Genomic DNA, 24,558 nt, shown 5'->3' with positions numbered 1-24,558 from the left:
ACTAATGGTAATCTGATGAATATTGAATGTTCTTTTCCACTGATCCAACCACCAATCAGTGACAGTAAATTCTGAATCTTGCCATTGAAATTGCAATGCTTTTCCTGCAATATTGGCCTAATAAGGGGCAAATGGTTTCTTCTTATATGTTCATGTCATGCCCCTTACAGGGCAAACCTTCTCCTCTTATATGTTCATGTCACAAAAATAAAACTTCCTTAATTTCTTTATGCTTACCTTTCAACACTGTCTTCATTACTTTTATTTTACTTCCGTTAGCTTGGTAAGCCAACTACTTTTCTATTTCTTCCAGTCTCCAAACGTATTTTGTCTTCCCCCTGACTTCCAAGTAACAGTTTTGGCTGCTAGCCCAAGAAACAGTCACATTACAACACACAGTTTCATATCTATAGTCAGAACAAGTTTTTTTACCCATTTTGGAGTCTTTAATTAAAACATAAAGAACTACACAAAACAATAATTTAACAATGCACGCACTTTGATGTCTGATATGTAACTGAAGAAACAAAGAACACATGGTTTCCAACAGAGCTGCTCTCTATATGTGTCCATTTTTGTTTTGAATGCTGGAAGAGGTCTCATACTATAGTTTATTGAAGAGTGGTTCTGGTAATTTATCCAATATTAACAATACAGAATGGACTTTATTACTGAGATTCCAGATGTGCTAGAAGCACAAAAGACACACAAAACATTTTGAAAGGCCTCACAGCATTGCAGCCAGTGCCACATGCTAAAGCTTTGAAAAGTACAGTATGCACAAGAAATTAATCCTCATTTTATCATGGACATGTATTATTGCAGTATTGATTAAGTTGGCCAGATAGTACGACAACTGAATAGTCATGAGCTGGATACTTGAGAGTGTACTGCAGAAGATGAACTAAAGAGCGTAATAAAACTTTAAAAGCAGAGTGTAACTACTAATCACTGTAAAATTTTAAACATACATGTATACTGAATGCAGACTATCCATTAATGTATTTCCCATTGATAAGATGTTTATTGAAGGACATGTGAGATTTACAGGTATGCAGCATTTGTTTGATATTCCATTTGGTAGGTTGTCGTAGATTCACAGTCAGCAAGTGCATTTGTGTTGCTGGAAGAATAAGGAAACTGGAACAAAAAAAGACATTGTAAGACTTTGCAGGAAATAAACAAATTTTTCTATTGTTTACAGCATTTTCCGGTGCTAGAGGAAGAAATCAGTCATATGACAAATAAATACACAGAACATACACACAAGAATGGACCATACTCAGAAGCTCATTAAAATTATTTTCCCTACAGTACATGGACCCAACTATCACCATCAATTGCCACAAAATACAGCATAGCACATTGATTGCAGAAGCTCCAGTGCATGCTTTTCATCATCTGAAAATTCCTGGGAAGGTTCATGGAGTAATTGAGTGTAAATTTTGTGTTTGTTAAGTCTTCAGTTGTCTCTACTTGTAAAATATACAATACAGTAATTAAAATGCTCATGAGTGTGAAGCATTTCTGCAAATATGGATTAGGCACTATTCAGTTATAATGAATAACTGGCTGTAGTAATCATTCATCAACTTTAATTCAAAGTGTTGTTGACATTTTGAAACTACTGAAGGATCTTTTTAGAGCTTCGGTATTCTCAATGACAAGCTGGATATTGACACTGTCGCTATAATATTGAATGTTGCATGTATGTGCTCTTCATCTCACATGTGTACTCTTCATCTCAATATACGCTACAGGTTCTGCTTTTGTGAAAGCTAGATCTAGTCTGTTGATTGAGAATTTGGTAGGTGTTCCGTGCATAGAAAACTGAAAACTTTTTTCAGGGCAAGTAATCTTACTGACTTGACTGTCATGACTGCAGTGGCTGTTGAATGATACTATGAAAAATGAAAACTTGTTGAAATTACTACAGGTCATGATGTACTATTTGACGCAACAGCTGAATAAAGTCTTATGCACTGAATGAACTGTTTAGGACATCAGAGAAACATAAGCCAGGCAAATGTTGCGTTTGTCCATTGACAATTACAGTTGTCATTGCGCTGAGATTGAGTCTTGGTTCAATGATGAAAATTGTGCAGATAGGAGCAGAACATGGTGGTATATCTGCTTCCAGTGGCAAGTATTACATAGTCAAAAGAAGCTTTTGCAGTCTTTCTCCTTGACAAGCTGAGCAAATAATTTCTTTACCACGTAACAGTAGTTTTTATTTTGGGATTTGTGAGACAAAGAAATGGCCTTTAGTCAATATTCTGTGGTAATTAATGAATGTACAGGGTGTCTCTCCAATTTTTCTCTAGTGTTTCTGCAGATATTTTCAGTTTTGTTTTCGCAACATGTAGCTGGTGTCAGCCCAAACAAATCCTCCTCATCATGTCTTTCATAAATGCCCAATGCCAATAGAAAGTGTTGGTTTGTTACATACTGCAACCAAAATGATTTTTAAATAGAGTGCTCCTGGATTAGTCTAGTGTGTTACTCATTCTATCAATATGTATTACAGAAACAGTAAAATACAAGGAATAACCAGCACTCAAGCAGCAACTGAGCAGTGCACTGCTGCGAGGTGGTAGCAGTTAGCATGGGCCAGGTTGGTGCTGTTGCTGCTGGAGTACTTATGTTTTACTGTCCCTGTTAATACAAATGCTAAACTGAATATCACACTAGACTAAACAAGGGGTGATCTGTTGAATGGGTGTGTAAAATTCCACTTTTTTAATCATTTTGTTTGTAACAGGAAACAAACCGACACTTTCCATTAATGCTGTGCATTGCATGAAAGATTAAATGAGTAGTATTTGTTTGGCTGACTCCACCTACACAGTGCGAAAACAGTGTTGCCAATATCTGCTGAAACACCAGAGAAAATGTACCTGACAACTCTTAGGAGAGACGCTCTGTGTAACTAATATCATAATACTGGCATGAGTTAATATGTGGAAGTTTGACACACCGCAGTTGCACTCTTAATATAAGATGTCCGTATCATTTCAAAAAGTCATAATTTAGAAAATATTAGAGGTAGAGCATTTCTGTACAAAGTTTAGCAACTCTCAAACTGTTTTTCTGTTATGCTAGAATTTCAGTGTGTCAGAGTCTTATTGATGAACATTTGTTATTTTTTAAGTACCTCTCTACCAATTATATTCCTTGTTATCTTCATTATTAAACTACTTCACATACTTGAAATAATTATCCACAGAATCAGATAACACTGTATATATATATTACATGAACTGATACACAATGCTATCTCCATGGATATATCAGAGCAACTTTTAATACTGAGACAAGCTAACAGCTTTTCGTACAAGTTTTGACAATGACATTGTCACATGTAGATTTCATTGGCAGTCTATGACATCTCTTATTCTGAAGTGCTCCTTACAACGTCCATGCAGAGCTGAAAGCTTTGTGTCATATTCATTGTGATACAAAGGAATAAAACAGTATAAACTGTCACCCAATTTTGTCATTTAATAGATTAACAAAATCCACTATAAAATACACTAACTTATATGCCATGTAATCTTAAATCGTGATTTGTTTTTGGAAAAATACAATTATTTATTTAGATATTAATCTTAATGTAAACTTGTTATGTGACTGACATCATCAAATTATAGCAAGCTTCTCATACTGGATGACTTAATATTTCTGGTGGAGTCTCCTATCTGAGGAATTTCCAACCAGAAACCAGCCAATTCCTGCAGCAGCAAATAAATATCACTTATCTGCACATTAAATAAGTGCCCTCCAGCAGGTGAAGAAAGGGTTCTTCCTTGCATCGAGGGTAAAGGGTACGAAGACCACATTAAATATTGGCTGACTCCTCATAAGTACCCACTCCTTCATACTACAGCAATCTACACCACATAAGTGCTCACCCCTTAAAGGGAAAAAGAAAATTGTTACTTGGCTTCAATATTAATGTCATGATTCCTCATGAATCTTAACAGTATTCATTAACCATACACTCTAGCGCGCATTACTTAACCTCCATATTAATGTTATGATTCTTCAGAAATCTTCACATTATTCGGTCCATCATAATACACCTTAGTAGGTACTGCACTCTAGCAAGGGCACAGAGATCTCTAGACCAACATACAAAATCTATAACAATTAAATATCATTTCATATATTGCTAAACTTACTTCCCCTTCATGTACTAGCAGTTACTCATATTCTTCCCACTATGATTATCTAATTACTTCTCAATCCCTTACAGTTAATACGACAAATGTATTGTTATCTTTGAAGCTTCCAAAAATAAACACAGTCTTAAATCTTTGTGAAGCCAAACGTTTTATCCCCCAAGCAACCCCTCACAGTCTGAAGATCCTGGAGATACTTCAATATACTAAATTTTGAAATGGCATATTAGTCAATTGGTAAAGCTTTTCATAATAACTGTCACATTCTATCTGCATTAAATTCAATAACACTTATTGTCAGTGTTGGTGTATTATGTTCTGTAATAATTCTAGTCTCTTTACGAATTTATGCTACAAAAATGTATGCCAGTGAGAGTGTCTTCCACTCTCCTCAGCCTGAGGCAGTGGACCAGTATGGTTCAGTGCCACAAAATTACTAAGTGCCTCTGGTATGATTAAATATAAGATATTGTATGCACCTGTAGTAAATAGTTCACTTGCTGACACATACTAAATCTTATGAATGCTTTCTTCATGATATTAATCAACTTAAAGTAATAATGCTTCTTTATGTGGAGCTCACACATCTTTTGTCCAAAATACAAATTCTTGAACTGTATACTCAATTCATGTTTGATATAGTCAAAGTTGAAGTAACTATGCATATGTTGATCATGTATCCTTTAAGTCATGAAATGAGGTTCCAACTTCAATTTGTATAGTAGTAATATGAGCTATTGGTAATAGCAGCAGGCAGTAAATCTTCAGTCGGAACTTCTTAGTAATGAAAGAGCTTAGTAACTTGCCAGAAGTTATAACAGTCAGTAAGGTACTGATAACAATGTACAAAGAGATACAGTTATGTTAAGTCCCATAGTGCTCAGAGCCATTTGAACTCAGATACAGTTAGTAATAACTGAAGATAGCAAATCCTTACTAGCAGCAAATGCTACTACAAGCTCTGTACTAACAGTAGCTGAAAAATTCTTAGTGGTAGCTGAAGATCGCATGTTCTCATTAGCAGCAGATGACAGGTGGTAACAATTTGTCAGTAGCACCTGAGTCTATCAATGTATCAGTACTAATAGGAGAGAGTGGTTTGTTATCTATTAAATGTTGAGTCACTTCACTATCATCAGAGGAATCCCCATAACCTGTAATTCATCAAACGGTTGCATGTCATTTCTGATTATTGTAACAGTTTTCACATTCTTAATTATCACCTGTTCTAAATTATCTAATGTTTCTCATAACTTTGTTTCTAACATCCACTGTACTATCTTGCACTAAACTAATAGCAACAACTTGTTCAATACTGCCATCTACTGTTTCTTCCACTAAATTTAAACGATCATTGCACTCTCATATTAATCATCTATATTAGTTATTTCTTCCCTTTTCTTTAGTAATTCATTACATGGAGCAGACCAATGTTAAACCTTAATAACACGGTTTCACTATTATGTGGCTCATCTGTATCTCCTTCTGGGAACCGAGCCACACCCTAGAAGTGTTGTAGTTTCCATCTTGCCATTGTGAAATACCTATGTTGAATGTTCCTTGTCTTGTGTCTTATTTTTCCATTGGTATCCTGTCTTATTATATCTGTGATAATGTTTTGCTTTTTCTATAAGCTGGTGACTTTCCCCCTTTGTTTCATTTGACCTTTTATTACTTGAGCTATTGCTGTTTTGTCGTTTGTAACATAATTTATCAAGTGTATCAATCTGTTCAAAATACTCTAATAATGTTGATACCTTTTCCCAATCTTTACCAAAGGGTTTATCCTTTACCCTCCATGGCAAACTACTAATAAGCACCGGCCACACTGTGGCCAAGCGGTTCTAGGCGCTTCAATCCGGAACCACGCTGCTGTTACGGCCGCAGGTTCGAATCCTACCTCGGGCATGGATGTGTGTGATGTCCTTAGGTTAGTTAGGTTTAAGTAGTTCTAAGTCTAGGGGACTGATGGACTCAGATGTTAAGTCCCATAGTGCTTAGAGCCATCTGAACCATTTACTAATAAGCACATCTAATAAATGGCCTTCTGTAATAGGTTCATTCAAATATTTTGCTTTATTCAATTGGCATTCAACAAAAGCTCTATATCCTTTCTAACTACTATTGTATGGTTCTGAGCTAAATAATTCTAAGAATATATTTATTTTGTACACCTTCACTCCAATCTTTGGATTTAGAAACTGTCTCAGAATCTTCCAACTGTAACATACCTCATTGTGTGGTATCTCTCCTACGTAGCTTACAACAAAATGGATTTTTTTTATGTCGCTCCAGATCTCAAGTAACATACCTTTCAATGCTTTCAGAAATAATACTTCTCTTTATGTAGCAAACGTTGGAAATCCATGGATTAGCTCTTTATGGCGTACAGCACATAGGTAATTGCAACCTTTGTCTTGTAATTTAAATTTGGCTATTATATCTTCTAATTATTTTCTTATCTAAAGTCTTGCACTTTCCAAGTTTAGATAATTATTTATTAGTGATACCTATGTAGTAGACCTTTTATTCCTTTTAATGACAATCATGAAAGGGGCAGATTGCTACTCACTATACAGAGGTGTTGAGTAGCAGACAGGCGAAACAAAAAAACTACTTAACAAGTCCACCAAACAGCCTTCTTCTGAATTAGAAACCATACACATAGTGTTCCTGTTGTGCCTGTCTGCGACCAATATCTCCGCTACATGAAATTGCCTAATTTCAGAGCTACGACTCGTACATCTTCGTTACTGTGAAACATATATCATCTACTTTAAGGTATGCATTTTAAAGATCAGATTTACATGATAATTTTTTCATGTTTTGGTCCTTACTGCCTGCACCCAAAATACGCAAAACAAAGAGCTTGTAATAGAAAACTATTTTTCACGTGCTCATAGCTCTTAATACATGCATTTTAGAGCTCATGTTCACAAGACTTTTTTTGCTTCAAATGATTGTTCCCATCACATCCATGAATACTGACCATTCCTCCTGAGCCACCTTGAAGATGTAGAACTTCTGTGTTGTGGTGAAGTATTTCTTCCATGACAATATGTTTTGTAATCTCGTTCCTTACACAGGATTCAAATACAACTGTAGAGATTTGTAACTGTTAGAGCTCTGAGACCTTTAAAGGGAATGTCAGGGTATCAAAGGACAAGTACCCTTCATCAGAAAAGTTCCAGGACAGGTTTTTTCCTAGCTTCTATCGATGTAGTCTCCTTGGCTGTCTGTACACAATTGCCAACATTTCTGGATGTCTTGGAAGCAAAGCAGAGTATTTTCAGCTGTGATGGTTGTAAGCTCATTTGCTACAGCCCATTGGATGTCTGCAAAATCCTGATGAAGCTTTCCTTCCAGCCAGCTTCTCACTCACAGAAACAAAAAAGAATCGCAAGGTGGGAGTTTGGGTGAAGATGATGAATGTGGGATGGAATAAGAGAATGTCTGGCCAGATATTCAGTAAGAAATAAAGTGGTATGAGGTTTTGCATTGTCATGCAGTATGAACCAGTCCTGAGAATGCCATAAATCGGGATGGTGACATCGAATTGCTCGTTGTAAACATTTCAAGATTTCATTGTAAAAAGTTTGATTTGCTGTTTGACCTAGAGAAAACATACTCATGGCGATCTAACACTTTGCCATCAAAGAATGCGATCAACATTGTCTTTGTTCTCAATGGCAGTCGTTTAACTTTTTTCGAGGCCGCTGTCCCCCGACTCCACCATTCAGCGCTCTGATGCTTCACGTGAGGGTCATACCGGTAGCACCAACTTTCATCCCCAGCAATAATCTTTGACAGAAATGTGGGATTACATCTCACTCTATCCAGTAGTTCTTCAGAAATTCTTCAACCTTCCATTTTTTGTTCATCTGTTAGTGTATGAGGGACAAGTTTTGCATTAAGTTTAAGTTTCCCTAAATCTTCGCGTCAAATCTTATGAGACACATCACAATTCAAATTACCTAAGTCCTTCTGAAATCATACACACGTTACACGGCAGTCTTCTTGCAATAACTGCCTTACATGGTAAACATTTGCATCAGTATGTGCTGTAGACATGCGACTAGCTCCAGGACTGTTTTGCACTGAATCTCCACCTTCACAAAACCTTCTGTGCCACTCAAAAGCACGACTTCTTGAAAGCGTCTTGCCTGCATATGCTTGCTTAATCACGGTCCTTGTTTCACTAGGGGTTTTCCCGAGCTGAACACAGAACTTGATGTTCACTCTTCACTCACAATCAGCACCCATTATGTCACCGTAACTAATATGCAAAGAACCCAAATGGTGTGTTGGTAAGCACAGCCCTGCCATCTAGTGAGTTTGCAAGTAAACATAGCCAAGATCATTTCAAGGACCTGCACATATCAGGTAACATAAACACATTTGTTCCTGTTTACTATTGCAAAATCAAAAATTAAAAAAAACTCTGTCCTGGAACTTTTCTCGTAAAGGAAGTAGTTCACAGTATATGAGCTGTTTAAAAATATGGATTTTTAAATGGTTATTAAGATAAGTAGAAAGTACCCATATTGGCAATCTTTGAAATATATCACAGGAAGATAATAACTGCTTACAGGAACTTTGTTTCTGTGAGATCTTTTTGTGGATAAGCTAAAAATGCCTTTCACAGTTAATCTTGGAATCAATATGAATTTAAGTTTGATATTTGTAGTTCATATTTCATTACAGTAGTTCATTGATTGCTAATTAATTCAAGAGAAAGTCAGATGTTTCCAGCAATATCTTAAGCAGAATTGAAATATTAAGATGCACAGAAAATTTAAGTTTTATAATCATTTTAACAGATGAAATACAAAGTTACATAATAGGGCAGATTATTCATAGCAACACTTAAGGAGAACCCAAAGATACAGCTTGGCAGTCATCAGTAAAAATTTTTAGTAAGAAACAATATACATTTCTGACTGACACAAGCTCCCAATCTTCAATTCTCAGAGCTTTTTAACTGTCATGCTTCCAATGTATGAGTTTACAAATTTCTTCTTTATTTCCAGGCCAATGTTTGATGCTGCCTGATTTCATACATTCAAGAGAGCTGCTTTCTTTTGGATAAGCCTAACTTTTTAAATAGTATTCCTGTCATTACCATCTCCAATATTTGTGTGTAATGTTTAGTTTTCCTCTTTAATGAAATCAGTTGGTTAGACAAAATATTGTAAATTATTCATGTGCTCTTATAATTAATTCTTGCTACCACAAGATTTCGGTACCATTGCCCCACTTCACATTGTCATAGGTGTTCGAGATATTAAGATGTATTTTCTTATTTCTTATACAGCATCAGCATAGCTTCTTGAGTACCTTCACATTTTCCAAAGACACAGCTATTGTTGTTCAGTCCCACTGGCATTTCTCTTTAAAATTTCTTATTATGCATGATAGTTAACATGCATGTAGGCTATCATTAAAGTGAATACGCAAATGCTTCCATGTCTCTGCTTGGACGTGTTTTGGAAGTGTAAGCGTAGTACTATTTTTGAAACATAATGTAAATTATTACAAAACAAATTTTGAAAATCATACTGAACAATGTTCTGATCCCATTATTTTAATAGTTTCAGTAGCTCCCAGGGTGTTTTACAGGCATCTTTGTCACTGAAACTTTTGATACGTCACAACTTTCTCAAATTCAAACAAACTGAAACACATGATCATGTAATTATTATGATGTTTGCTAATTTTTGTTTAATCTACTTCTTTGCAATGTCACTTCATTCTAGAATCATTTTCACAGTTATCCATTCTCTACTGAGTTCATTGATGTCCTTGCCTGCCAGGACTTTATCAACTGATCAACATGTCAACTCATAAGAATCAGCACTGAAATGTACAACAGCATGACCAAGAAAATTTTGACTGTTATGACCAGTGGTAATGTCTATCTGAAGAATAACACAAAGGAATATGTAAAAAATGCAATGTGATCATCACCAGCAGTACTGTTAAGTGTCCAATAAAATTCTGATCAAATTCCAGGTCTCCAGTAAACATATGAGCAGTTTTTCTGGGCAAAGACAGCATAAAAATAAACTGTGAAGTGAGTTACTGCTCTGGTGATGATTATACACAATCCATCAAGAGGCTCTGTCCATCACAAGCAACTGTATTGCAACGAGTAGTGCAAATACACAAGAATACCTCCATCAGATCTGACACAGTCTGGAATGCCCAACCAAAACTCTCAGTCCCTCACTCCCAGTATCCAGTCAGTATGGCCTCAATCTGGTAGTTCTATGTCTGCTTTGACATGTTGAAAGTGTGTTGTGGTGGCAGTCACTGATAAAATGTTGTCCAGTTTGCTACCCTTCTGGATGAAAGGCGATACTACGAATAGAGGAGGGAATAGTCATGTAGGTGCAATAGTGGTGGTTGTGATAGTTGTAGGATGCAAAATGGTAGGTACTGTCTAACTGTGGTGTTGTACCTGTTTGGTTAATACAAGCTGGTAAGTGCAGGGGCAGCAGTGTTGCTGGTGACTGCATTAGGAAGGGGGGTGGAAGGGAATTTGGGACCAAATGGCTATCAGTGGATCAGTAGAGTTTGCCTACAGCTTGATTATGACTGGCAAATCTGAGTTTGCATGCACTGGCCTGCAAGAACAAAGATAAGCATTTGTGCTGCAACTACTGTGTCAATAGTAAGAAACTACAAAGATGTGGTTACTCTTGTGGTTAATCATAACTACCAGTGATCATTCTGTATGCCATCTAAAGGCACATACTCAGACTGGAGCACTATCCTCCTTTTTGGCTGGTCAGGCGAAGACAGTGACTGACAACAATGACTGCATAAGGTAGAATCATAGTCTTTGATCTACAATGCCCAATATGCGCTCAAGAAGAATGTTAGCCATGCTTGAGTACATGTTTTACCCAATGGCTTTCCCATCCCATTCTTTGAAAGTCTTGTACAGCTAATACTTGATTTTTTTTTGTCCACTTCCCACAGGCAGTATTTTCAGTATACCTATTGCGTTCTGCCAATATATGGAAAGCTGGACCAAACTCTTCATATGGGTTACCCCCTGCGGCTGTGTGGAGGAGGCCCTATATGTTAACTTATAAGGTCTGTTGGATAAGCAAAAAAATAATACCCTTGTTCTGCACTGAACAAGATTTACTATCAGTTATTGAAAGATGACTGAGTAGTGACATAATATTCGCTGGCGATCTACACCTCCCTGCTAATTTTGTTGGTGAGTGGGGTCCTGCTCACTTGCCTCTGCTAGTTTTGTCTCCATGACAGAAAAATTATTTATGGTTTTCTTCATCCTTGCACAGGTCAAATATGTGGCAGAGGCACAATGGTGTATACACATTCACGTGCTTGCTGGTTGGTATAGAAGAACATTATGAATCAAATTGAACAAATACAAAATAGATGGTCATTAAGAAAACTGAGTGAACAACATGGTCTGCAGGAAAACTTTACTGGTAGAATGGACAGATGTGACAGAGATGCTTTAATGCAACCATAATTTTATAGTCTATAAGAGGAGAGAGAGGAAAGAAACATCTACATTCACATCTACAGCTAAATGATTACTATTCACATACAAGTGTCAAAGGGTGGTAGACACATTTTCAAACCAAACTGCACATGTTTGGAAACATTTGTCAGGTTAGATGAAAAGGGTGCAGGGAATAAAAGATTAAGTCTTTAGAGACGGAAAAAAAACCTTTACTGGAAAAAAAAAAAACATTCTGTGCAAAATATGGACATTTTAGCACAACTGTGATATCAAAATACACTGCTGTGTAGCATTCACTACCATATTGCTCCACCATGTGTGTTTTAATATCCATGGACTTTTGTTGGCATGCAGTCCACAGTGTGTGGGGAGAGGCCTATGACACTGCACTGAATGTTTGTAAGATGAACCATAATTGAAATGCTGCAGGTCTTAAAAATATTGATTACATGCAATCACTGCACACCTCTCAAATTACCCTCTACACTGACAAAAGGCCAAAAGCATGACAGCCCACCTTCCTGCTGTACTTGTGAGAATGCATGCTTGAGATGTGCATTGGTACCTTGCTGCTTTCACAGTCTTCTATGAATAAAATAGAACAGATAATACATCAAACAACTCCTGTACTCACTGACAACAAGAACCTAATGTTGCTGACCCTGATTCTATTATTCCAGGTGTTCTGTTGTCCACCTTCTTCACACATCACAGTGTCAGGGATTTGTACTGTTGTTTGTAATGGGAGTCTAAGTGGCCAAAGTGTATGTGTAGCATGTTACCTGGGTCAATATAGTGCTTCCTGTTGCCTGTAACATGGCACTGGGCATTTCTGTTCCACTCTCTTTGGGATACCTATGCATATAGATGTAGACAGCAGTTATCAGGTGCTGTTGTTGATCATAGCCAACCATTGTGAGGCACCCATTGAATATTTAGTGTCTTGTGGTAGAGGTGTAAGCCAATTTGGTGGGAAATTTTCCATGTTCCTGACAATTCTTGCTGTAAAGAACAATGTGTGTACAAGTTAAGCTTGAAATGATCATTCAATGCAGCTGACAAACTTTATAGAACACATGAGCTGCACTTTCCCTTCCATGAATGGTGATTATACGAATGGCTGTAATTATCCACTTTCTGTGGTCAAAATAGTATTGAGTAGAGGTTTTGAATCAGTAAACACAAACTATGCCAGTCATGAGGGTGCTGCAAAACTTTTTACGCAATTTTTGTCTCTTGAATAGCATGTGAGAAAAAATATTTTGATACAAGCTGTGATTTCTCTATTTTATAACAATATACATGTGAGTGGGAAGCAGTGGAATATTTTGCAATTTGGAGGAAAAAGTAGTTGATTTAAGTTTCAAGAAAAAATTTCACTGCTATGAAAAATGCCTTTCCCTTCAATATTGACATCCCAGGTCACTTATCATATCTGTGACCTTCTCTCCTCTATTTTGTGAGAAGGCAAAATGAATCGCCCTTCTTTGGATTTTTCATACCAGTATGCTGTGCACCAGTGAAGTTTTGAACTGTTCTGGCAGATGGCAGAGCCGTAGTCAAAATGGCATCACTTATGACTCACGTTACAAGCAGCATACTCTTATTGAATTCTTGTGTGCAGAAAAAGAAACTGTGGTGAACTTCCATAAACATTTGCGTGCAGTGTATGGCGATGCTGCAGTTGATAGGAGTACAGTTGGGTGATGGGTAAAGAAAGTTATAGCCTCAGGAAATGCAGAAACAGAGCTCCATGATCAGCCACACTTGGATGCCATTATTCATGCCGACCAGCACATCACAACTTGACAATTGGCTCTACAGTTGTCGGTCGGCAGTGGAAGTGCATCTGCAATGATCGAGACTCTCGGATATTCAAAGAGGTGCTCATGATGGGTTCCACAAATGCTCAAAGTGGGCCACAAGATTCAAAGAAAGGCCATTTCACCTCAATTGCTGGAGCTTAAAGATTCCCTACGGGGAACACACTTTGAAGATGATGAGATTGTCAGTCATGCAGTGAAAACATGTCTATGCCTACAGAACAAGAGCTTCTACCAGCAGGGAATACATGCTCTTCCACAACATTGGCGTACGGCCATAGAATGTGATGGAGACATTGTAGAAAAATAGGACATGAGCAAGACATGTTGTTGTATATTGGCACTAAATTCTGACTCTTTAACAATAAATATGTTCTGAAAAAAAGGGGAATTACTTATTTAACGATCCTCGTATTATGGTATATATTACAAGGGAGGTGTTCAAATACTTTTCCATTGTATATTTGTCCCTTTCTGTTACAAAATGAAGTGCATAATTTTCCAAAATTTACAACTGCAAAATCAGTGTCTATACTCTGAGTGATAGTTGCTGAATCTCAGTGCATTAGCTGATCTGTACTATATATTATTTCCAATCCATGTTGTTATAAATATGTACAAGTGCATATTTAGAGACAAAGAAACATGCAGGATTCAAAAATGTCAACATCAAGGTGGAGGAGGTGCAATCTATGTAAAAACCATGGACAGTGGACAACTGCACAGAAATGCTATTCAAATCAGCAGCAATACAGACAACATTCAAAGGATAAAAGTGTTTGATTTTAGGGGTATAGTTTTCGAAAAGAACTAGAAGTTCTGTTACACAAGGCTGTTAGGCAATTCACATGCATAATAGTAGTGGTTAATATAAATACTAACACACTGAAAGAAAGCTGTTATACTAGGAGTTTCAGAGATCTAACCAACACTTACGATCTAAATCTAGTAGCAAATAGTCCCACAATATGCAGTAGAGATACAACAGTGTGAACATAACTACAAAGAAATACAGGAAGGAAATCAGGGACCCTAAAGAAGTCACTAATATTTTCAATCAACATTAAGTTGAGGTAGTGAACAACTAAAAAAGCAAAATTCTCCTGACACAAAATGATACAAAGCACTCCTCATTAGACAAAAGTTTTTTCCTTCTCCCAACAAATGAACCTGAATTAGTAAAAATAATACACTGATTAAAAACATAAAATACTGTGGGACCACACAGTATATCTACTACACTAATTAAATGCTGCCTGCAGTATGTGGTAAAGCCTCTGATTTTTCTCATAAACTTAACTGCGGAAGAAGGAATATTCCCAACATGTTAAAAAAGAGTAAAGTGATCCCTATTTTCAAAGAATGCAGCAAGTAAGAGCCAGGAAATAACCAACCAATAACTATTACACCTGCCTTTTCTAAAACCATACAATGTGTGAATTAAAGACAGAATAGCAAATTTTATAGAAAAATGCAATGCTTTGAATGATGCCCACCATAGATTTACAAAGGGTAGATTAACCAATACAGCAATAGCTGAATTTATAGTGTGCATAACTATGACACTAGATAATCAAATGGAAGTATGTTTTATGTTTCTTGACCTTTCTAAACATTTTGAATGTGTATGCCACAACATATTATTAGGAAAGCTTAAGTGCTACAGTGTAAGGGGGAACACAATCAACATCATAAAATCATTCATGGAAAATAGATAACTGTGTGTAGGAATAAAGCAAAATCTGAACAATACTATTACAAATGTCTACTCAAATTTTGAATCCATTAAATACGGATCAGTGCAGGGCGCATCACTTTTTATTTTATGTGTAAATGATATGATGAAAATAGTAGGTGGAAATGCTGTCATGTATGCAGATTACACTTCATTTGGTATAAGTAGTGTTTCCACAGACGACTTACAAAAGCAAGCTTCTCTAAATATGTAAAAAATTATTTTAGAAGAAATAATCTTTTTATAAACATAAATAAAACCACATATACGCAAATACCTGCAAACAAAACGCATAAATTGAACGATATTGTCAAGCATAAAGACTTGGATCTAAAAGAGTCAGAAATTTATTAATTCCCGGCTGTGACAGTGGATAGGTACTTGACATGAGAGAAGCATACAACTAATATTTGTCATAAATTGTGTTTCAGTATGTTTTTAATGAGAAAAATGTTGAGGACAATAAACACACAAACACTACTAACAAGCAATATGGGCTAGTGCATTCACAAATTTCATATGGTTTCCTGGTCTGGGGAAATTCTGCAAATGTGCACATACAAAGAGTACTAAACCTACAAAAGATGCCTGTAAGATGCATAGCAAAATTATCTCCTAGACATCCCTGCTGAAATAAATTCATAGAACAAAACATATTAACAGGAGTGTCACTATAGATATGTGAAACAATTATATTTGTAAAAAGTAACCATGCTGCATTGTTAAACAGAGATATCCATAACTATAGCACAAGAAATAAAAATGATTATCATATTGAAGGAAATCGACACAGATTAACTGAAAAAGAATCTGCAAAAGCAGGATGCCTTCTCTACAACAGATTGCCAATCTATATAAAGATAACAGAAAACATATCTGTTTTTAAAAATAAACTAAAATATCACTTGATTAAAATTTGTCCATACAGCATTAAAGAATACCTTCAAGTAAAAAATTAATGTAATGTTTCATATGTAACTGTGCAAATACGTAAAAAAAACTTTCAGAAAGCATAAATTGATTTTTAATCATTGGTAATTATGTATGTAAATTATGTTTATATATCAATGTTTTTAGATACTTGTATTTTAGAGGCCTTATTTGAAGAAATCAGTCATTTTATTGATATATGCATGTAGTTACAAATTTTTGAAAATTGTAATTTTTCAAACTTCATGTAAACTTGTCGAGCACCATTGTACAGGATGGTCCACAGCCATAAATAAATAGCTAAATACATGAAAAAAAAAACAAATGGAGAGCTAAGCAACTAGCTAAAATGCTATTTATATTTGAAACATAGTGCTAGTACCTATAGTTTTATACATATACAATTATGTTAAAGTTTCTTGAGAAGAAATATTACATATCATGTGATAGTTCTGTTCATGTTTCACAATTAGTGGTACAATATGGATACCTACACTGAATCATTTTCATTAGCCTAAAAATAAATAAAAATCATACCTCAGTTACATACAATACCACCAGTTCATGCAATTGAAATATAATTTACATGCCCTAGGCTAATCTGAAAGGCTTAGTTTAAAAAAAAAAAAAAAAAAAAAAAAAAAAAAAAAACACGGATCATATTCACAACAACTTGCTATGATGTGGAACATGACAACTGTTTGAAAACAATAGCCTATATATTTACTCTGTGAAAATATTGGTACATGCTAGTCATTTACGTATCTGGATTTTGTAAAAATTCCTACTACAAACCTACAAATCTAGTACAACCACATACAGATACTATATATTTAAAAACATATCTATGAAACTGAAGGAAACATCATCAGAAGAAATTGTGTTATACCAGTAGGTACAGTAGTACTGTCATAAAATATAGAGCTATTTATAGAACTACAGCTAATGTGTCATGTATAATTAAGTGTCAATAATGACAAAAGTGTTGACAGGTAGGCTTGCATGATAAACTCTATAAACACAGAAATATAACATTAACAATTTTTTATACCATGACAAGGAAAATTAATGTTATTAGTTAAATAGTAATAGATCAACTCAAATTTGTTTTACTTCTAGAAAAGCAGGAATCAAATCTTCTATCTACATTTGAGAGTTAGGCATATGAAGAAAGATTTAATATGTTTACCTGCTTTACACACAAAAGCCAGAAGCAGAAACTGTACTAGTACTATATGACCAGCTGTTTCTCCATCTTCTACAGAATCACTTGCCCCAGACTTATCGCCAGACGGAGGACCGGGTTGTCCATCTTCGTTTTCATTTTGTTCGTCTGTAACATCCTCTGGATTGCCTGTCGCTTCTCCTTCTGCATTGCCTGTCGCTTCTCCTTCTGCATCTCCGGTACTTGATGGCGGCTCAGCAGGATCATCATTCTCATCAGGATCATCTGTAGCCTCACTATCTTCAGTATCCAGTGCCTCTTCATCGGTGATGTCGAGGTCGTCAAGCAGTTTATACGACTGAATATCGCCAGTCTTGTATTGTGAGACTTTAGGTTCGAAATGTCTATTAACACCAGCATCCACTGCAGTGGATAATCTGGAGGAAGTAGTTTTATGCAAAATAGTATTGCTCTTGTACGCAGTGAACGAGGTAGTCCTAAGACGACGATATTTGCTATCATAAATGCTGTTCTCCATTGTAGGGGCAAGACCACTAGCATCATCCATTACAGTGGAAGATGGAAGCGAAATGAATTTTTTAACTTGACTGTTGGTGGCAGAGTGCTTTCGTGATGGTGAATCCCCATCAAGTGTCTCATCGTCTACTGTAATATAAGGTTTAAATGGCTGTTTAACGGATTTGCTTTCCAACTTCGTTTTCCCGACTGACCTCGATCTTGGACGAGCACCAACCGCTGGTTTCCTTCTACCGCTTTCATGCTTGGTAGTGCCAACGTCTACTATTACAGGCTGTTTAATCATACTTGCTTTATAACCTGAACAACTTTTTTTTTTATAAACAACTGGGCAAATCCGACTGGAGCACTGTGTAAGCTTCGACTTTTATCAATTATACTGTTTCAAAGCTACTGAATCTAAATAAAATAGACGACAGCGAACTCAAAGTAATATTTGTGGCGGAAAAGTAGGCTAAAAACACACCAAAAATTCAGGTGAGATCTGTATAGATACGAATATTACCCGTGATTTCGATTTCAATTTCTACATCCCAACTACATGCTCCTCCTTATGTTGTTTAAATTACGACTAGCTTTATCCAGAGATATGGACTCCACGTGGAGAGTACATATTGTTGCGCAGCAGCTTCTTTCCAACATCGCATAATATTCGCTCTTCATTTACTGAACTGACCAATGACGTCAAAAAATCAAAAGATTTTCTTCCGTAATGAGCTTGTACGTACAGTATAAAAGATGAAACATAACCTGTTTCGTCATGAATGTTGAATCGCTAAAATTTTCTTTCCCTAATACCAAAAATTGCAGGTCCCTGCTGTCCCGGCACATGACTAATATATGCCCCTATTACACGATGCACCTGAACCAACTTTTACACTGCAGCGAACACAAGCGAACGTGCAACAGTGAACGAGAATTCTCTCTAGCGTTAACGGTAGAAGCGCGTGCGCAAACGGCTTTTCGCCCCGCGCGTAATGTACGCTGAATTTCGCTTGTCATCCTCTGGTTCTCGATTTTGTGCGCACCATCAAACGTAGTTCGTGTCCCTCTCCGCTTTGGCGCTAGCGCTATAGAAAGCTTGCGTCTGCTATCTTGTCCACTTTTATTGTCGTTCAGTCGGTGAAATGAGTGCCATGAGGGATGGAGTGGGCTGTAGAAAATGTTATGTATCTGATAGAAGAATATAGATATACACATGCTTCTGCAATTGAAGAGATACACCTCGCAAATGCTATGTCAAAAACTATAATCAGTGAAATTGCACAGCCATTAACAGTAGTAATAAATAAAAGCCTCCGAGCAGGGGAATTTCCAGACATCCTGAAAGTAGCACGCACAGTGCCTGTTTACAAAAATGTCAGTCCAAGCGAAGTGTCAAGCTACAGGCCCATGCCTATAATACCAGTACTAGTGAAAGTGATGGAGCCTGTAATGAAAGAACAACTATTAAGTTACTTTGAAGGAAATAGTATTTTTTATGATGCACAACATGGCTTTCGGAAGGGCAGGTCAACAACAACAGCTGTACTTGACTTAGTTACAAACATAAGTCAGGGTTTTGAAGGAAAAGAGTCTATAGCACTAGTACTCTGTGACCTTAGTAAGGCATTTGACTACATTCCACATAAGGCCCTGCTCAGAAAGCTAAAAACATATGGTATAGGGGAATCTGGTCTGCAAATTCTTGAATCCTACCTGAGAAATAGACGACAGATTGTCTCCGTGCAAGGAGCTGATACAGGTGAGAAGAAGCTACAGCATGGTGTGCCACAGGGATCAGTAATAGGGCCCCTGCTGTTCCTTATCTTCGTAAATTATATAGGCTCCAATGGGCACATCTTGCAGTTTGTGGATGATACAATCTTATTCTCAAAAAGAGAAAATGTTGTACAGGCAGTCCAACAAGCAGAAGTCTTGTTCAGTAAAACTAAGGCCTGGTTTATCATGAACGAAATGAAAATTAATGAAGAAAAAACTCAGAGGATGATATGCAGCCTCAGCAATACTGGAGCACTGGCTAAGGCAGCAGATGTTAAACTTCTGGGCTTTCTCATTGATTCCAAATTAACCTGGCAACAGCATACCAAGCATGTATGTTCCAAACTTTCGTGGGTCCTGTGCCTCTTGAGGAAACTGAAAAGTATAGGACCAGAACAGTGCCTGCCAACTGTGTACTATGCAATGTTCCACAGCCACATCAGTTATGGGCTGCCGTTTTGGGGCCATTCTGCAGGCTGCAAGAATGTGCTTTTACTGCAAAAGAAAGCAATGAGGATCATTACTTCGGTCATATAGAAGATGGCGGAAAGTGTAAACTGCTCTACAAATATAAACGCAAATTGAACGAAAAATGTACGACATACATAAAAATAAGTGAATACTGCAATCGTAAATGCATTGTGCGTGATATTATAACTCAAGTGTCCCGGAAATTCGGTCTAGAAATAGTGAACTACTGGTATGTATATGAAGTCAAATGAAATGGCTCATGAGTGTGATGTGTGCAATGTTCTACCACACGGAAACACAGATGTTGAAAGTGAAAATATACCATGTAAAAAATGTGTAACAGATATTGAACATTTAAAAGAATGTATCATAAGTATGCAAGCAGCGATTAACACTTTAAAGAATGATTTAACGAAACTTCGAAATGAAAAAACCGAACTGTTAGGTTATCAGAAATCGAGTGCACCAATCAAAACAAAACCGACAAAAATTGTAAATAGTGAGAAAGAAAAGCAGCATCAGTGGATCAGAAGCAAAAATACTACAGTGAAGGACTCAAGAGCTTGTGTTATGACGTGCCCTTACAGAACCAACAGCGTTAATACAAATGAAAACTGTAAAAAAAGCGATCGAACAGTGCCCCAAAAATGATACACAGTGATAACAAGAGACAGAACATATTAATTCTTTCTGACAGTCATGGTCGTCACTGTGCAAAAATTATGATCAGTTCTCAGAATCAAAAACACTACATCTCTTCTGTAATAAAGCCTAACATACAGTTAAAGGACGTGGTTTCTAACATAGACGGGAAGACGAAAGAATATACGAAAAGTGACAGTGTCATCATTCTAGGTGGGACTAACGACATCCTAAAGAAATTTTAGGATTTCAAATGTGCCTTAACAGATTCTTTTCATAAGACAGCCCACACAAAAGTTATTTTGTGCGCAATTCCGTACAGATACGATGTACCAAAACTGAACAACAGAATCTATGCTCCAAACGAATTCTAAATGAGGACTAATGAGGACTACAAAAAATTATGAGCATGTAATGGTAATGAACGTCAATACATTCCTCAGTAGAAGCGATTATAGAAAGTATAGACTTCACTTGCGAATGAAAGGGAAAGAGAAATTATGTAGACATTTACAACTAGCAGTAGGTGCCAGTCTGCAAATACCGGCTCTAATATACATACACTGTGAAGACCTTTCAGCAAATATGACAGTGAAAACACAAGAAAAATCAGCAGCAGAAATGGACTTATCCAACTCAATAGTTATGAAAGGTAAACGAGGAGGCGCGAAAAAGAAATGTACTACACCTTCATCACTCAAAGAAGACACAGCGAAACAAACCTACCATCGACTAAACCAGGCTATGATACCAGCAAAAGCATCTAATCCAAAAAAAGCAGCAGAACCAAGTTCCACACCCGAAGATATTCAAGACACAACAAGAAGAACTGGTCACTGGAAACCAGAAGTAGTAGGCCTTCCTACAGGAGACCCACTAAGGACATCAGCAGATCCAGTCGCAAAAGTATCACCAAGGACATCTAATTTTACATGTATCAGTGAACACCAACAATCAACTACTACCACCCCAGCAACAGGAGGAAGTTCAGCAATTCCAGTGAGAAGAAATGTAAGGCGACCATCTACAAGATTTTTTATTCCCAAAAAGCCTCAAGACCAAATTAGGATAACTAGTGCACCTATCAACACCACCTCCGGTAGCAGTCCTTGCAGGAAAAATAGAAACCACCTCAACATCGACCACACAAGTAAAATGACCGGAAAGATGGAGAATTCCCCTTTTTACCATCAGGACATTTTCTTACGACCAATGGAAAAAACCAACTCATGCTTCTAGATGAGAATGAAGATTTCCCACACAATTTAAATTCAGGAATAAAGGTAAGTGGTCAACCAAGTACAATCAGAACAAACCTAAAATCTCACCAGATCACTCTTCTTCATCAGAATATACAGTCACTTAGAAATAAAGTAAGAGAGCTTGAAATCTTGTTATCAAGTGAACTCAGATATGTTAATATACTGTGCTTAACTGAACACTGGCTGAAAGAAAATGAGTTAAAGACAGTGAAAATAACGGATTATGTGTTAGCAGCACAAACTTATAGAAATCAGTTTACAAAAAAAATGGCTCTGAGCAGTATGGGACTTAACATCTGTGGCCATCAGTCCCCTAGAACTTAGAACTACTTAAACCTAACTAACCTAAGGACATCACACACATCCATGCCCGAGGCAGGATTCGAACGTGCGACCGTAGCAGTCGCGTGGTTCCGGACTGAGTGCCTAGAACCGCTAGACCACCGCGGCCGGCAAATCAGTTTACACATGGAGGGAACTGCATATACGTAAATAAAGAAAGATATCGAAATCAGTAACTTAGACAATGTTGAATCCTTAAACACTGAGAAGGATTTTGAAATATCAGGCATAGAAATTCCAGCATTCAAGTTAATTTTAATATGTTTACATAGATATCCAGATACCCACCTAAAAAAATTCAACACTCGGCTTGATACTTTACTAATAAATCGAAAAACAGTTCTTATATGTGGAGACCTAAATGTAGACTTTAATAAGCGAAGCAATTCAAAATCTGAGCTGATGAACATACATATTAACAGCCAATAATTTGGAGATTACAATACACTCCCCTAGTACTACCATAGACCAAATAATAATTAGCTCCAAAACAAAATATAAATCAGTTATAATTAAAGCTGGACTGGCAGACCATCATGCACAGGCTATAAGCTTTTGTGTAAACACTAATCTATCCTATAATTATATGAGGAAGACTACACGCATGGGCAGAACTTTCAGTAATACTGCAGTACAAACATTCCTGAATTATCTCTAACAAGAATCATGGGTGATAGTGTATAGTACAGAAAATATTTCTGATAAGTTTCAGACATTCATGAATATTTGTAAATATTATTTTGATCTTGCTTTTCCATTGAAAGCCAAAACAACCCAAACAACTAAAAGCAACAAGTGGATTACTAGTGGTATAAGGAAATCTTGTGCTAGAAAACGGTACCTTCACAATATTGCAAGAAGCTACAACACAACTCAGGAGTTTGATAGTTACTTTAAAAAATATAAATCTATCTTAAATAAAATAATAAAGGAGGCAAAGAAACGAGACAGTGACAAATACATAGAAGATGCTTCAAACAGAACCTAAGCAATCTGGCAAGTTGTAAAGAAAGAAACCAAATCTTACAAAAATAGAGTTAATAATATAGTATTAAAGGCTGGCTTGGAAAACATTAATAACCCACAGGAAGTAGCTAATATGTTTAATAACTATTTTATAAATGTAACAGAGAAACTACTACAACAGACCTCTAATAGAAAACAGCATACAGAAACAGGGAAAAAAGTCTCAAGTGCATCAATTTTTCTGTACCCAACAAATGTAGAAGAAGTACAGGTTACAATAAAAAGTCTCAAAATGAAACACTCTGCAGGTATAGATGATATACCTGATTTCATTATAAAGCAGTGTGGGGACTTGATTACTGAGCCCTTAACCCACCGATGTAACCTATCTTTTGCTACAGGAACTTTTCCTTCATGTTGAAAATAGCAAAAGTAAAGCCATTATACAAGAAAGGAAACAAAGATGATATTTCCAACTACAGACCACTGGCACTCCTGTCTGTTTTCTCAAAAATATTAGAAAGGCTTTTCAATAAGAGGCTTACAGACTTCTTAGAGGATAATGGCAATCTGTCAGAATCTCAACATGGATTTAGAGCAATCCGCTCAACCGAATCAGCAGTTCACTTCTTTCTATTAGAGGCACTGATAGCATTAGACAACAAAAAACTTACCATGGGCATATTTTTAGATTTGTCAAAGGCATTTGACACCATAAACCATGACAAATTGCTACACAAGCTAGAAAATCTTGGCATTGGGGGAACAGCTTACAACTGGCTCAGTTCTCATCTTAAGAACAGGGAACAATGTGTGGAAATAGATAAAGAAAGGGACATTGTCATTAGGGAATATAATTCCAAGCTACTGACAGTTAAACATGGAGTGCCACAAGGATCAGTAATGCGTCCTGTTCTGTTCTTACTCTATGTAAATGACCTAAATATATGCAATGACAGCAGTAAAATATTTCAATTTGCTGATGATACGAGTGTTCTAATTACAGTAAACTCAGAAGAAACTCTTGTAAAAAACATAAAAGAAGCCACTGACAGGCTAACATGTTACTTTGATGACAATGACTTAATAATAAAAACTGTAGCTATGGATATACACGCAGCACAAACAAAAAATCTGACATCACCCCATCTAGAGCTATATGGACAGACAATTGTCAAAACAGTCTACGAAATTTCTTGGACTTCATCTACAAGACAACTTGAAATGTAAAGCACA

At 36.6% G+C, this 24,558-nt stretch overlaps 1 protein-coding gene across 3 annotated transcripts in view; it reads right to left on the bottom strand.

Annotated features, from left to right (window-relative positions):
- Window positions 1-24,558, bottom strand: part of LOC126176817 (uncharacterized) — a 90,029-nt gene that overhangs the window by 47,125 nt on the left and 18,346 nt on the right. The window contains exons 1-2 of one of the 3 annotated variants that reach the window (XR_007535665.1): window positions 17,366-18,184; window positions 972-1,140 (exon numbers count right to left, since the gene is read on the bottom strand). Coding sequence is in view for 1 of the 3 variants with exons in the window: in XM_049923999.1 (XP_049779956.1) it covers window positions 17,366-18,164 (799 nt within the window). In the remaining 2 variants the exon portion in view is untranslated. Of the gene's footprint in view, window positions 1-971; window positions 1,141-17,365; window positions 18,185-24,558 lie in introns of those variants that run through there. The other 2 variants (XR_007535666.1, XM_049923999.1) reach the window with 2 other exon arrangements.

The sequence above is a fragment of the Schistocerca cancellata genome, chromosome 3, assembly GCF_023864275.1.
Source record: "Schistocerca cancellata isolate TAMUIC-IGC-003103 chromosome 3, iqSchCanc2.1, whole genome shotgun sequence".
Classification (NCBI taxonomy): Eukaryota; Metazoa; Arthropoda; class Insecta; order Orthoptera; family Acrididae; genus Schistocerca; species Schistocerca cancellata.
Note: the sequence above shows the minus strand (reverse complement) of the source record. Positions and strands in the feature narration are given on the sequence as shown.